This window comes from Triturus cristatus, chromosome 6, assembly GCF_964204655.1.
Source record: "Triturus cristatus chromosome 6, aTriCri1.1, whole genome shotgun sequence".
Taxonomy (NCBI): domain Eukaryota; kingdom Metazoa; phylum Chordata; class Amphibia; order Caudata; family Salamandridae; genus Triturus; species Triturus cristatus.
The window spans coordinates 1,798,535,757-1,798,550,992 of NC_140589.1; the positions used below are offsets into that span (position 1 = coordinate 1,798,535,757).

General features: G+C 47.5%; 1 protein-coding gene across 3 annotated transcripts in view; it reads right to left on the reverse strand.

The window, feature by feature from the left end:
* The window catches only part of SCARA3 (scavenger receptor class A member 3), a 196,717-nt gene that overhangs the window by 56,454 nt on the left and 125,027 nt on the right, over positions 1–15,236 (reverse strand). For all 3 annotated transcript variants that reach the window (XM_085613137.1, XM_085613136.1, XM_085613138.1), the window contains exon 5: positions 2,404–3,447. In XM_085613137.1, coding sequence (XP_085469263.1) covers positions 2,404–3,447 — 1,044 coding nt within the window. The remainder of the gene's footprint in view (positions 1–2,403; positions 3,448–15,236) is intronic.

Sequence of the window (15,236 nt, forward strand, 5' to 3'; positions counted from 1 at the left end):
ACTTTATATTGTATGGTACTATTATTGTATTTGTACAGTGCTTACTACCGTAGTGAGATATTGAACTCTTTATGGTGGGAAATCCAAATAAGTTCTCAATGCTGCTGGTTCGATCTACAGCTATGCAATTTGCATTGGCTCTCTTCGCATGTTTCTCTGATGCCTTGTACATACGACCTACTATGAACAACTGCTACACTTTTAATGAATCTATTAACCCTGCCTACTCTGAGTCTAGTAACTCTGCCACACTTGCAGCGGTTTGTTCAAATATGGCTGCCATTACGAACAATACCTATTCACTTTAGTGTGGCTCATTTTTGATACAGGTCTTTCACACTTTGCAGCTGTGAACTATTATGACTATTGTACATATGGCTCTTCTTACGTCATGGAAGCGGTCTATGCACTCCTGATGCAGGCCTGTAGTGCTTGCACTGCCTCTGCCTGCTGATCATTTTACACTGCACACCTAATGCCAATGAAAATGTCTACTCTGTGAAACCCGCAGTAAGTACATTGTGTGCAGTATAAAACAATAAATAAATACGTTGTGAACTAACTTGAATGAAGGTTACTTCTATTGAAATACAATTTAACCTAAATAATTAAATTACTTTTCCAAGCATATTAAGTAAAAATCCCTTAATGTAAGGCGGAAATATGTTTAGCAGCTTCACTCTTATTCTTTGAGTGCGTTTAGTCTTTCTTTGCTATCCACAGCTGGACAGAGCCCTTCCACATGATAGAAAGACCCCCTCCATATGTCCCCACACCATTGACATGGCTCTTACTTTTTCTCGCCCTCCCCACTGTTGTTGTCGTCTCCCTTTCAGTATCACCACACGTTCATGCTGCCCCCTCCCCGCCTCACTCGTTTCCCTTCCCCATGTCTATGGGCACAGCGAGTTTCTTTTTAGGTCTCGCCTGACCCAGCGCATGCGCTGGTCTGGCGAGACTTATTGAGAGGGCTCCAAAAAGTGCTACCAGGCCAGCCTAGAGCTACAGTGCATGTGCGCGGGTGCGCGCACCGCGTTTTACCGCAATTACTTTCACTTTCGCGGCCGCAAGGCCGCTTTGATGTTGATCTCGATCGCAATCGCGATCACTTTCACTTTCGCGGCCGCAAGGCATAGCCAATAGGTCTCGCTTTTGGGACCTTATAAGTATTTAGTTACGCAACTGTTGCATGGCTAAACACTTATAAGGTCCCAAAGGCGAGACCTATTGGCTATGCCAATGCTTGTTCTTTCTTCTCACACCCATCCGTGCTGCTCCCGAGCAGATGAGAATTCAGCACTGAAGGGCCTAGAAACTATGAAAATGCTCTGTGATAGACTGCAGTGCTAGAAAGCAAAGAAGGACTCTTTATTTAGTCCCTGTTTATTATGGTTTAGCTTGACAGCACAGCTGTTGTCAGATAACTATGTGAGATTCACCAGGCGAGGGGCTTTGGCTCTGCCCACAAGTTGGGTGGAAGGACTAAATGTTTTGATTTGGTGGGCATCGTGGGCTACCACCAAAACGGTGCTTGCCCTTCACACAATTGTGATCATTTTGTTATTTATTCAGCTGCCTGAGCTTGAATTTTCAGGGGCACACATATCACAAGTTAAAGCTATTGAGGGGTCTTAAAACTGTAGGTATATTATGTTTTTTTTCTCTAGTAGCAGCAAAAATTAGAGGGGGGTGGTCATTAACCTACATTGATTTTTAGGTCTGCCTTGATAGTGAAGCTGCCAACTGACCTTTTAACCTACACCAATATTATTCTTCTGTCATTTGCTTGGAAACAAATACATATCCATTCCCTTGCAATTTACTTGTACTGCTTCACATTACCATACAACATTTCTTTAAAGCCACATACATTGGCATCGCCAATGCTTGTTTATTAAAATGAGTATATTGTTTTCAATGTATGTTCACAGGTTATATTTTACTTTGATGTGTGCACTAAATAACGTAATTAAAGCCTGTGTGTGAATAATGCAATTTAATAATGTTGTGATAAGTTTCCTGCAGATTCTTCAAGTTCTAAACCCTATTCTCTCTGCAGCCAGGATCATGATCGAGGTTCATCAAAGAGCCGTACAAACACCATAATCACAATCAATGCCTAATCCAGATGGGCTGCATCAGTACACAGAACTAAAGAAGAAGTGCCAATACTCTCATTCCATATTACAGGTGTCTGCAGAAAACAAACAGCCGACAAACAGAAGGTGAACCATGTAGACACATCTTAAGGACTACAGGAAGCACATGTCCAAATGCAGGATTGAACAGACACCTGGTACAGGATCTTGCAAAACTATAATCACTAAAACAAATCAGTCAATGACCACAATTAATAAATACAGTTTCTAAAATGTTGATAGGTTTATAAAGATTGGAGTTTACCTTGTACAATTGTGACATTCTGGATGATCCGTGCATGATGTATGTCCACTAACTTCATCTCCTCCATGATCATTGACAAGTTCCGTATGTCAAAGTCCAGCCGTGCATTCATGAGACTAAACCTCTCCCTCAGAAGATCAGTAGCACCCTGCATGAGGCTCATGGACTTGTTTATATAGTACAGCTCCTCAGTGTGAGTGTTGAACCCAAGGGTGCAGGACAACCGTACCTCGTCCAGGTATTTCAGCATGCTGTGCACATGGTTGTCTGTGGCGTTGATGTTGGCAAAAATGGTGGAGATTTCAATTTCGTGGGAGAAGATGCGGCCCTCCAAACTCTCAAACCTCTCAGCCGTCCGGTTTTGTGTGTACTTTGTGTGGTACTGCAGGTCCTGCATGGAGTCGTCCTGGTCATCCAAGGAGGAGGAGATGTTATCCAGCTGTAGCTGAAGGACCATCATCTGCAACACCAGGTCATGCATGACCTCCGCATTCTGGCTGATCCTCTGCATGGTGGTGCTCACACTGCTCTGGATGTTCTTGACTGTCTCGCTAGTTTTGGTTGAGGTGGCCCGCAGACCACCAAAAACCCTAGTGTAGTTCTGCCAGTCAGTCACAATCTTTTGAAGGATCAGGGTCTCTTCATTTGTCTTCCTCTGGATGACCTGGATCCAGTCCGATGTCTGGCTCACAGTAAAGTTAAAATGCTGCACAGCGGCTCGTATGTCATACCTCTCTTGCACCACCGCTTTCAATGTCGTGTCCAGATTGGTGGTGGCCGTCTGCCAGTCTTTCACCTTCTCCAAGACAAGGTCTAGAGTTTGGTTGACCTTCTGAAGGGAGAAGGAGTTACTGTCCATCTGACTATTGATTTTACTGGCAGCGGCTGTGAGCAGATCCTGATCTTGCACTGTTTTATCGAGCAGCACCTCCTGATCGAGAAGCATTTTTTGGATTTCTTCCAGTTCTTCCTGTAGTTTGCTGATTTCCTTTCCTAAGTGAGTGGCATCGTGGCAGAAGGAGCAATTACCAACAGCTTTAGGATCTAAAATTTCAACAAACAAGAAGCTGTTACTTTCACTTTTTAAATAGTACATGCATCTTTGCTTTGCTAAAATCATACATTGACGCCTGGCATGGATCTTGTGACTCTTGACCTGTCCAATGGGCGCTTTTTACTTTCTGCACTGGGAGATTTGATGTTTAGTTCTATAAATGAAATGCATTCACCAGTGTAATGCACACTCTGCACAAAACATCATAAAATGAAATAAAGTTTTTAAAAAAGCATGCACATCTTGAAATTATTTCCTAGTTTCAATATCAGGAATACATGAAAAATGACGTTTAAAAAAACCTTCACCTCTGTGATACATGCTAGTGACTTACAAGTGATCAAAACACAAAACTAACAATGATAACAAATAATTCATGCCAATAACCTAGGGCCATATGTACGAAAGTTTGGCTTTGCTATTTCCAAACAGCGATTTTTAGGGATTCGCAAAATGATATATATGAAACAGTGTATTCCTCTAATAGCGATTTCTACAGATTTGCAATCGCAAATAGGAAATCGCAATTTAGGAAATCACAAAATTGCAATTTCTTTTTAGGAAATCGCAAATTAGGAAAAGTCATTAGGTCGAGCCTAGCGCAGCACACATGCGCTGACCGCTCGACCTTAAGTAAGGGCTTTCCGAAATCCACCACACGCTCGCGCTTGTGCTTGTAGTTTTGCCCCCGGTTATTGGCTTTTGCGTGCATCTTTTTAACAAAGACAGCACGCAATTGGCCGAAGCCTCTTTTTGTTCCACCCATGTCACGCTCACAGCCTAATGCTTGCGGTTACGCGCAGCAGCAGCATATGTTTCCAATTATCTGCCCAGACGTGATTGGAAACATATGCCCTGGTGGTCGCTCTCGCGCTGTCGTACTTTAATATTCGGGACCGCGTAGGGGACAGGGCCCTACCCCTGTCTATCTTGGTATTAGCGAACCGCAAATGGTAAATGCGGCATGTACGAGTGCTTTATATATCGTTCTAGCTATGAATGCACTGTGTACACGTTATTCAGCTTCACTACGCGGGTTCCATTTTGGAAGCAGTGGCCATCTTGTCATTGCCCTCTCATAGGCTATGATGGAGTTAATACGGGCCTCACAGTAAATGGGCTTTCCCTCTGACTTCTCTGTGACCTGGGCAGCTGGCTCTGCTGCCCCGGGTCAAACCGGTCTCACGAGCTCCCCTTCCTCCGTCCACCTGTGATTAGCATCAGGGTTTGACCTGTCATAAAGCCCTTTCATTCTACACAATCCCCCGGCTAATCTCTTCCACACCTGCTTGTTCCTGCTTTATGACTTGTTTCCCAAAACAGGAGATGCTCATGTTTATTGGGGGGTCTCTTTACATCAAACGTGGGATCTGAATCTTACTGTGTAAATCATTGTGGGCTGGCCGAACTGGAATGTGGGATGGTCATCATGACTCTGCCTTTTCTTTGTAATGTACACTTGTATATTGCCGTATCATAAAACCTAGGAATGTATGCTTGAGGCAAGGAAAAGCGTATTTAAGATGAAGTCCGTTCCTATGATTTTCAGCAGTCTCCTGAGAACATACACGCTGTTGTACTTCTAGGATACCTGTCATTGGTCTGCAGCCAATAAACGATTCTTTGACTTCACCCAGAAGACTCTGTGTTTCTGTAGGTCCGGAACAGGGTGAACCCAGAAGTCATAGGGTGTGTGTCCCTGCACCGCTGGGTCTAAATTACCCAGTACTTCAGTTTGGCGCCCAACTCGGGACGATTTCAGCGGTACCAGTCCAAGCCACAGGTTCGTGAGGAGCTTCGTGTGGAAATTCCGGAGGAAGGCCGCCACTTCATCGACCCCTGCATGTCGACGTGGTCCGAAAGTCTTTTCTGCGAGGTTCTCCGCGTCCCGACGGCTACGAAGGACTGCTGCCCTGATTAATCGACCTGTTTTGGACCCTTGACGAGTTTGAGAGAGCGAAACAATCGAGAGAGTCTTCTGGTGACGCCATCGATCAGCAATATTCAGTTAAGTATAAGTGGAGCGTCTCCCATTTGTTTTGGTATCCTTCGGGATCATTTTGAATTAGTCATTTGGAGTTTGCAAACGCCAAAACCAGAGGACTCGTGTATTCACGAGAATATCGTATTCGATAATCCTTTGACGTTTGGATCTAGACTAGTGAGCGAAGATGCCTGGTTCTGGACTATTTGGTAGATTATTCTGTTTGGGTTGTGGAAAAGATTTCCAGCTAGAGGAATCATGTCCGGTTCCTCCGGTTGGAACTCCAACTTATGAGCTCTATGTGAAACATGGCGTAGGCCCCATTGCATATAACGAAGTATGGATCCACTACACTAGGAAAGATGGTGTTTTAAAATGGCCCCAAAATGGTAGTTTCGATACCGATATTTTAGATAATCTGGAAATTAAATTGTTTAAGAAGAAAGCCCGGCCGGCGATGTTTGACTCTTTCCGCTTATGGCGAAAGGAAGCCAAACAGAAGGAAATTAAGTTAGCGAAAAAGAATAAGAGAGAGAGAGGTATGTCAGTAATGCAAGCAGCTGTACAATTTAAAGACAATGAAGAGGAGCAAATGAATGAGCAATTGCACAGGCAGCGTAAGTTAGGGATTGACAAATGTTACCCAGCTTTACCACATTCTAAGCAGGATGAGTCAGAAGAAAAGGAGAAAGATCCCCTGATGTCACATTTGTTGAGTTCGCCACCCCCGTATGCTCAAACTGCCACGGCGCCTCCCCAGCTTGTAAATATGCCACCTCCAGTGAATATACTGCAAGCCTTGCCGCAACCGCCAGTTGCTTTGCAGCCGGCTCTTATCCCTGTAGCGCAGCCCTCTCAAGCGCCGCCAGTTGTGCTTCCAACTGCCCCCGCACTTCCTGCGACTTTGCCTAATCCAGTAACTGCCTCCCCTAACACTCTTCCTTCCATCACTCCAGTACCTGTCTCTACATCCTCTTTTCTTCCCTCTGTTTTTCCCCCTGTTCTCGCCTCAGCTTCTCCTTCGGCGCGACAGCGCTTAGCTAATGTGGTTACTACATTAATGTCTCCTCTCTTTGGGTCATCTGGTGCAACTCCTGGTTTACAGCGTAAGCAGCTGCGCAGCCAATTGCCTAACCCCGATGAGAAAAAGGTAATAGATCACATGGCGCGTAGATGGATCGTTTTTCCTTCACTGTATGATGTGGAATCAGTTGTCAATACTTTCCATCAATGGGATGCCCCGAAACAGAGATATGTGTTTGAGAAAATGTGCGAAATTCTCTGTGAAGAATTGGAGGATAGTGGTAAAAATCCGAGTCCGCAGGAATTGTGTAGAGTGAGGTTCGATTTTGGAACTGGTATAATTGTGGACCGCGATATAGATAAAGCAGTTGCAGTTGTATTGTCCTTCAGGAATGATGATTGTCAACAGTCATTGTTTGAACGGGATGTCCTTGTGGGGAAAAAGGTAAAAGCGCGACAATACCCCATGAGAGAAGTTCCCCCGGTATGGAAGGAAGCAGTTGCGGCTGATGCCGCTCGAGGTATTGCTGCTGCTCCAGCACATTTCCAGCGTGTTTGGGTGCATGTTCCATGGAAGCGCTCTGAGGTGTTAGCACTTAAGCAGTCCTTACCTGATCCCCGTAAAAACCCAGCAGGTTATTATAAGGAGTTGTCACAGACGGCAGGGTCATGCATTATGAATCTGGCCGACATAGACCTGTTGTTTGGTAATGTTGTTCCACAGCCACTATGGGGGTCAATTCGTAATGTAGATCACCACCAGCTCGCCACCTCCCTGAGCCAACACCCTCCTGCCAGCTCAGCGAACCCCAGCCAGGCCGCCGATAACATCACGAAGTGGATCAGCAACTGCGCGGACGAACTCGCCCCGCTGAGGACCCCGCCTAGCAGACCCGGCAGCAAGAAGGCCCCATGGTTCACCGACGAACTCAAGAGCTCCAAGAAGAACTGCCGAGCCCTCGAGAAAGTCTGGAAAAGGGATCCGACACCGGACAACAGGACCTCCTACAAACTTGCCACCCGGAAACACCACCAGCTGATCCGCGCCGCCAAGAGAACAGCATTCAAGGACCGGTTGGACAACAACGCACACAACAGCAAGGAACTCTTCAACATCGTGAAAGAGCTTTCCAACCCCAACGCGGGAAACAACGACATCACCCCTTCGCAAGACCTCTGCAACTCCCTGGCTTCATACTTCCACAACAAGATCGCGGACATACACAGCAGTTTCAACAACCAACCAACGCACACCACGACCGACCAGCCAGCCCCCCCCACCACCACCCTCCACGCCTGGACCCCGATCAGCACAGAAGACACCATCCGCACGATGAACTCCATCCACTCCGGATCACCAACCGACCCCTGCCCCCACCACATCTTCAACAAGGCCGACGCTGTCATCGCACCCCACCTACGAGACATCATCAACACATCCTTCGACACCGCCATCTTCCCCGAGAGCTGGAAACACGCCGAACTCAGCGCTCTACTCAAGAAACCAACAGCGGACCCCACCGACCTCAAGAACTACCGCCCCATCTCGCTTCTCCCGTTTCCAGCCAAAGTCATCGAGAAGACCGTCAACAAGCAGATGGCCGCCTTCCTCGAGACGAACGGATCCCTCGACCCCTCACAGTCTGGCTTCCGAGCCAAACACAGCACCGAGACCGCCCTCATCGCCGCCACCGATGACATCCGAGCCCTGATGGACAATGGAGAAACAGCGGCCCTCATCCTCCTAGACCTCTCCGCGGCATTCGACACGGTCTGCCACCGCACCCTAATACGGCGCCTCAGCAACATCGGAATCCAGGACAAGGCGCTGGAATGGATCATCTCCTTCCTCGACGGAAGAACACAGCGAGTCCGCCTACCACCTTACAAGTCAGAGGCCTCCGAAGTCATCTGCGGCGTCCCCCAAGGATCATCCCTGAGCCCCACCCTCTTCAACGTCTACATGAGCCCCCTCGCGGCCATCGTACGCAAACACCACCTCAGCATCATCTCCTACGCCGACGACACCCAGCTGATCCTCTCCCTGACCAACAACCCCGCCGCCGCCAGAGCCAACCTACACGAAGGGATGAAAGAGGTAGCCGAATGGATGACGACCAGCCGCCTGAAACTGAACTCAGACAAGACGGAGGTCCTCATCCTGGGCTCCTCTCCCTCTGCCTGGGACGACTCCTGGTGGCCTCCCGCCCTGGGCACCGCACCCAAACCGACAGACCATGCACGTAACCTGGGCTTCATCCTGGACTCCTCCCTCTCCATGACCAGGCAAGTCAACAGCGTCTCCCCGGCGTGCTTCAACATCCTACGCATGCTACGGAAGATCTTCTGGTGGATCCCCACAGAGACCAGGAAGACCGTCACCCAGGCCCTCGTCACCAGCCGACTGGACTACGGCAACGCCCTCTACGCCGGGACCACCGCCAAGCTCCAGAAGAGACTCCAGCGGATCCAAAACGCCTCAGCCAGACTCATCCTCGACATCCCACGATCCAGCCACATCTCCGGACATCTGAGAGACCTTCACTGGCTCCCCATCAACAAGAGAATCACCTTCCGCCTCCTCACCCACGCACACAAAGCCCTACACGACCAAGGCCCGAGCTACCTCAACAACCGAGTCAACTTCTACGCTCCCAAACGCCACCTCCGATCAGCCAACCACGCCCTCGCCGCCGTCCCCCGCATCCGCAGAGCAACTACAGGAGGAAGGTCCTTCTCCTACCTGGCCGCCAAGACCTGGAACTCCCTCCCGTCCGACCTGCGCCTGACCCAAGACCACCTCTCCTTCAGGAAGAAGCTGAAGACCTGGCTGTTCGAGCAGTAGCGGCACCCCCCCCCCCCCCAGCGCCTTGAGACCCTACGGGTATGTAGCGCGCTTTACAAGTGTCACTGATTGATTGATTGATTGACAATGCAGAACTAGGGGATACATGGGCTAACATTGTTGCTGCTGATGCTAGACAAACTGGTGGCGCGAAACCAGAACCTTTAGTAGCTGAACTCCCTGGTAGAATCATCACGTATATGAAGACACTAATGCCTGCAATGCGCGTAAATTGGGACAAGTTATCTGCATGCAAGCAGAAGAAAGATGAGACAGTGTCAGACTTCTTTACTAGGTTTGAAGAAACGTTTATTGATCACAGTGGGCAAGATATGAGTACTGAGGGTGGCCAACGGCTGTTTGTGGATAAGTTTGTGCAGAATTTACTTCCTGACCTGTGTAAGAAGTTGAAAGATTCAGAAAGTTCTTGGGCTGTTTCTTCTTCAGCGCAAATACTGGCTACTGCACAGTATTATGAAAATAGAGATAAAGACGAGAAAGATAGAACAGAAAAGAAAACGAAGGAATTAAAGACAAAGGTCCTTTTACAGCAGGCTTACCCACCACGTGGAGGTCAGAATAATTATAGGCAACCCCAAGGTGTCTATCACCAACCTCAACAGTTTCAGAACAACCAGCAAATGAACGGGTATTATCAACCACGTGTCCCTGTAGGTCCCAACCAATGTTCATACTGCAAAGAGGAAGGTCATTATAAATATAGTTGCCCTAAATTAATGCAGCGGAACGGTAATATGTATGGCGCAAGAGGTAGGGGTGGTCAGCAAGCTCCTAGAGGCAGAGGGCGTGGAAGTGTTCCCCAGAACGCGCGTCCTCTGCCGCCTCAAAGAACCATCAATAGCTTTGATCAGCAAGCTAACGCGATTAGCAATACGGCCCAGTATTATAATAATGATTATTATGTAGAGGACGGTGATGCAGAGAATAATGATTACTAGGATAGCCATAGACAAAGAGAGGGAGTTGTTTCAGTGCCAGTGGATCAGAGTGGACCGTATGTTGAGGTGACTACAGCAAATGTAACGGAGCCTTTTCTGCTAGACACTGGTGCTGCAAAGAGTTCAATCATGCATTCAAAACTCCCTGGCGCACCTTTGTCTGGCGATATAAATGTTTCAGTAGGTTTTTCTGGCGCCCCGGTTAGGAACCCGATTTCCAGTCCCATGTCACTTTCTGTTGGACCTTGCGAGCTGAAAGCACCCCTGATCCTGACAACAGGTTGTGGTGAGAATTTACTGGGATTAGATTTGTTGAAAAGATTGCACGCTACACTGTATTGTTCTCCTTCAGGAGTACAACTTACATTAGGTAGGAAAGTGATTTCCCCAATGTACCTGTCTAAAAATACGATGCCACCTGAATTGTCATCCCTTCCGGATGCCCTTTGGGCTACTGGTCCCAATGATGTGGGCCTCTTGGAGATACCGCCATATGTGGTGACTCTAAAGGCTAATGTCAGACTGCCACGTATTCCCCAGTACAAGATCTCTAATGAAGGGCAGAAAGCATTGTTAGACATTGTCAGCGACTTGATTAATAAGGGTGTGATAGAAGAGACAAGAGGCAACGTTTGCAATAGTCCGATTTTACCTGTCTTAAAACGAACGGACCCTTCACAGCCACCTGTTTACAGATTTGTGATTGATCTTAGAGAGGTTAATAAGATTGTTGTGCCACAGTTTCCAGTTGTCCCTGATATAACTGCCTTGTTAACGATGATTCCAGCCTCTGCTGTATGGTTTTCAGTGATCGATTTAAAGAATGCTTTCTTTAGCATCCCAATCGCAGAAGAGAGCAGAGACATTTTTGGCTTTAGTCTGGGAGGCCGAAGCTTCCGCTTCAAACGCGCTCCCCAGGGCTACTGTGAGAGTCCATCCATATACAGTCAAGCTTTGAAAGCGCAGCTTGATGCACTTGTTCTACCCAGTGGCGCTATCCTGATTCAGTACGTGGATGATTTACTAATTGCCGCGGATACTGAAAAGATCTGTAAAGAAGCCACATTGTCACTGTTGCGCCATTTATCCGCATTCCATCACAAGGTGTCTCTCTCTAAGCTGCAATATTGTCGACAAGAAGTGACCTACTTAGGTCATCTCTTATCGAAGGAGGGAAGGAAACTGACCCCAGAAAGAATTCAAGCTATTGCACAGTTGAGTGTGCCGAAAACACAGAGAGAAGTGCGTGCTTTCTTGGGCATCACTTCATACTGTAGGCATTGGATCCCTAGTTTTTCCTTATTGGCAAAACCTTTGTTAGCCTTAACATGCAAAGACACACCGAATCCTATCCCATGGTCTGAAGAGTGCCAGAAAAGTTTTGTGGAATTGCGTAATGCATTATGTTCAGCACCTGTGTTGGGCACTCCTGACTATAACAAGCCTTTTACATTGTATGTTCACGAGAAAGATGGATGTGCGTTGTCCGTGTTAACACAGCCTTTTGGCGACAGACCGCGCCCATGCGCATATTTTTCATCTACCTTGGACCCTGTAGCGAGGGCATTGCCAAGCTGTCTGAGAGCGACAGCTGCTGCAGCGATGTCTATCCGACAATCTGCTGGTTTGGTAATGGACAACACATTGATTGTTATGGTTCCACATGCTGTAGACACATTATTAAATAGGACCAAGACACAACACTTGACTAGTGCACGATTATCGGGCTACGAACTTACACTGTTAGCTAATCACATACACATAAAAAGATGCAATACGCTGAATCCAGCTACATTGTTGCCAATTCCAGCAGACTCAGATGAGATTGAGCAGCATGACTGTCTGTTCAGAACAGAAGAAGAGACGAAAGGGAGAGTAGATCTGAAAGATACTCCCCTGACTGAGTGTGATGGCACTTTATGGGTAGATGGGTCATGTTTTAAGCTCCCTAATGGTGACACGACTGCTGCATATGCTATCACGACTCTACACACGGTTGTGGAAACTGCACGAGTGCCACATAATTCGGCCCAAGCAGCAGAATTAATCGCCCTCACGACAGCATGTGTGTTGTCTGAAGGAATGAGAGTGAATATATACACAGATAGCCAGTACGCCTTTGGCGTGGCTCATAATTTTGGGCGTTTGTGGAAGGAGCGTGGGTTCCTGACGTCGCATGGAGCTAAAATTCAGAATGGCAAGTTGGTGAATGATCTCCTTGAGTCACTGACCCTACCGTTGCAAGTTGCGATCATGAAATGCAGTGCGCACAGGAAGGTCACAGATGATGTTGGACGTGGGAATGCGTTTGCTGATGAGACCGCGAAAGAAACAGCACAGAATGTAAAGACTAGAATGTATGTTGCAGGCCCCGCAAGATGGGTTAATGATGTTGGGATGTGTGAGAACACAATAGAGAGTGTGAAGTCGCTTCAAGCTGAAGCCACAGAGGAAGAGTTAAGCAAGTGGAGAGAAAGTATGGGTAAGTTGGATGAGAATGGTTGTTGGATTGATCTGACAGAACATAGGCGATGGTTGTTGCCTGATGCATATGTGCTTCCAGTGGTTACTATGGCACATGGAATGGCACATATCAGTACGAAAGGTATATGCAAGTTGTTGGCTCCAGTATGGCAGAATGCTGGGATTCCCAAGTGTGCAGAGAATGTGGTCAAGAATTGCATAGTATGCTTGAAGTACAACCCTGGTAGGGGAACCCCAACTCCAGCTGGTCACTTTGCACCCCCATCATGTCCATTCGAAGTTTTGCAGCTGGACTTTATTCACATGGAAAGATGCAACAACCTGAAATATGTACTGGTGGTTGTTTGTGCTTTCTCAAAATGGATAGAGGCTTATCCTCTGAAAGATAACACTGCCCTATCCACAGCCAAAGCCCTTGTGAAGGAGTTTTTCCCTAGGTTTGGGATGCCAAGAATGGTGTGGTGTGATAATGGAAGTGAGTTTGTGGGTAAAGTGATGAAGAATGTATGTGAAGGGCTAGGGATAAAGCAGAAGTTCCACGCTGCAAATCACCCCCAATCAGCTGGATTAGTAGAACGCTACAATGGAGCCTTAAAGCTCAAGCTGGCCAAAATCCAGGCGAGCACTGGTCTTAAATGGCCTGACGCTCTGCCTCTAGCACTCCTGTCCACCAGAATGACCATACACTCACGAGTGGGACTTAGCCCTTATGAGGTCGTCTTTGGCCGCCCGGCTAATGTATGGGGCGTGCCAAGACCGGCGAAATTTAGTGAGATAGAACATCCAGTACTGCTCGATTACCTGTATGATTTGACGGTTAAACTGCGTGTTTTGCACCAACAGGTACATGATACTCTTCCCCAAGCCTCTGAACCTCCTGGACACCCTATCAACCCTGGCTCGTGGGTCCTGGTCCGAAATTTCCAGCGCAAGAGCAACGACGAGCCTCGCTGGATCGGCCCTCATCTTGTTCTTCTTTCGACAAGATCAGCAGTGCGAGTGAAAGGGAAGAAGCACCGGATTCATGGTACTCACTGCAAGGTAGTCCCCTTGCCTCTGCCATATGACCAGTGGGTCAAGGAGGGTATCGCCGACTCAGAGACAGACATTGTACCTCGCTTTGTACCATTCAGTGACGCACGCCTAAAAGACACAGTTTCAGACCAAGAGAGTGACAATATTCTGCAGGAAGCTGTGCCACCATCAAGTCGACTGGACACCACTGAGCCCGAACTTTTGTTTCAAGACCAAACAGCACCTGGCCGTCTCCGCTATAATTTGAGACCTAGGCCCATGGACAAATAAAGATTTCTTCATTATTTCCCTTTTGACATTTTTGCTCTCCCATCTGAAGGACTTTCTTGATTTTTGTTTTTCGAACCACCATCCGGGTTCTGCCGCAGGGTCGCGGTGCCAAGACTTTGGGGTACAGGCCGAAGACGCTAGGTCGACGGTTCTGGTTGGTCTAGGGCGTTTCCCTGGACTGACAGGCGTACTCTTTAGCAGAAGAAACTCATCCACCGCGAGCGGCCCGAGTAGAGGATGGAGTTTTTTAAGATGGAGAGACCGATTGAGGAAATGACCTTTTACGCAAGGATGTGTAGAATTGTAAAAAGTAAATGTTTTGTCTTTTTGTGCCTTTTTACACTGTGTAGCATAATAATGTTTATTGTAGGATTTGTGTTTTTCTCCGCTCAAAAGCCCATTGCACCCACTCAACAGCCTATATCTCCTTCTACTGCCTCCTCTCACTCTTTTCACCCTTTGCCTGAGCACGAACAGACCAGACGATCAGAGTTCGTAAATAACTCGTTTATCCAGCTCTTGCACCAGCACCAACTGGTAATGAATACGACCAATTGCTGGGTGTGTGGGTTAATGCCCCATACCATTAACAAGGGTATTCCCTACCTGGTGCTGCCGTACAGTTACAATGGATCGTCATGGGCATTCCAAACCATGTTTCTCTATGCTCTAGATACATACTCCCCTCGCCAACCGCGTTCCATCAGACCCATCACCAATAATAAGGCTTTGATGAAAGGAGTTGCCGATATGAGTAGGGATATTAATGCATACTCCTCTATTCCCAAAGAAGAGTTGAGACCTTATGTAGGATGGAACGCGACGGGGTATAGTATTAGTCTGGGTGAAAGACAGCGAAAAATCTCATCTCCAATCTGGGTCGTACCCCACATGGGTCGGTTCTGCTTACAGGGTAATGGTCAGAATCCTAGAGCTCAACTGGGAAGAAGTGACTGTACTGAGACGTACACTTTCCCGTCACTGTTTTCCCCTGCGTTTTTGGCTGCCAAGGGCACATATTTCATCTGTAATGACCGAGCATATACATGGTTGCCCCCTGATTTCTCGGGCACATGTTATATTGCGAACTTGCTACCGCCGACATTTACTGCCGCCTCTGACTATCACAAGACCAGAGTCGTGAGAGGTGTGATTAGTAAGGAGGATACTGCCGGTCAG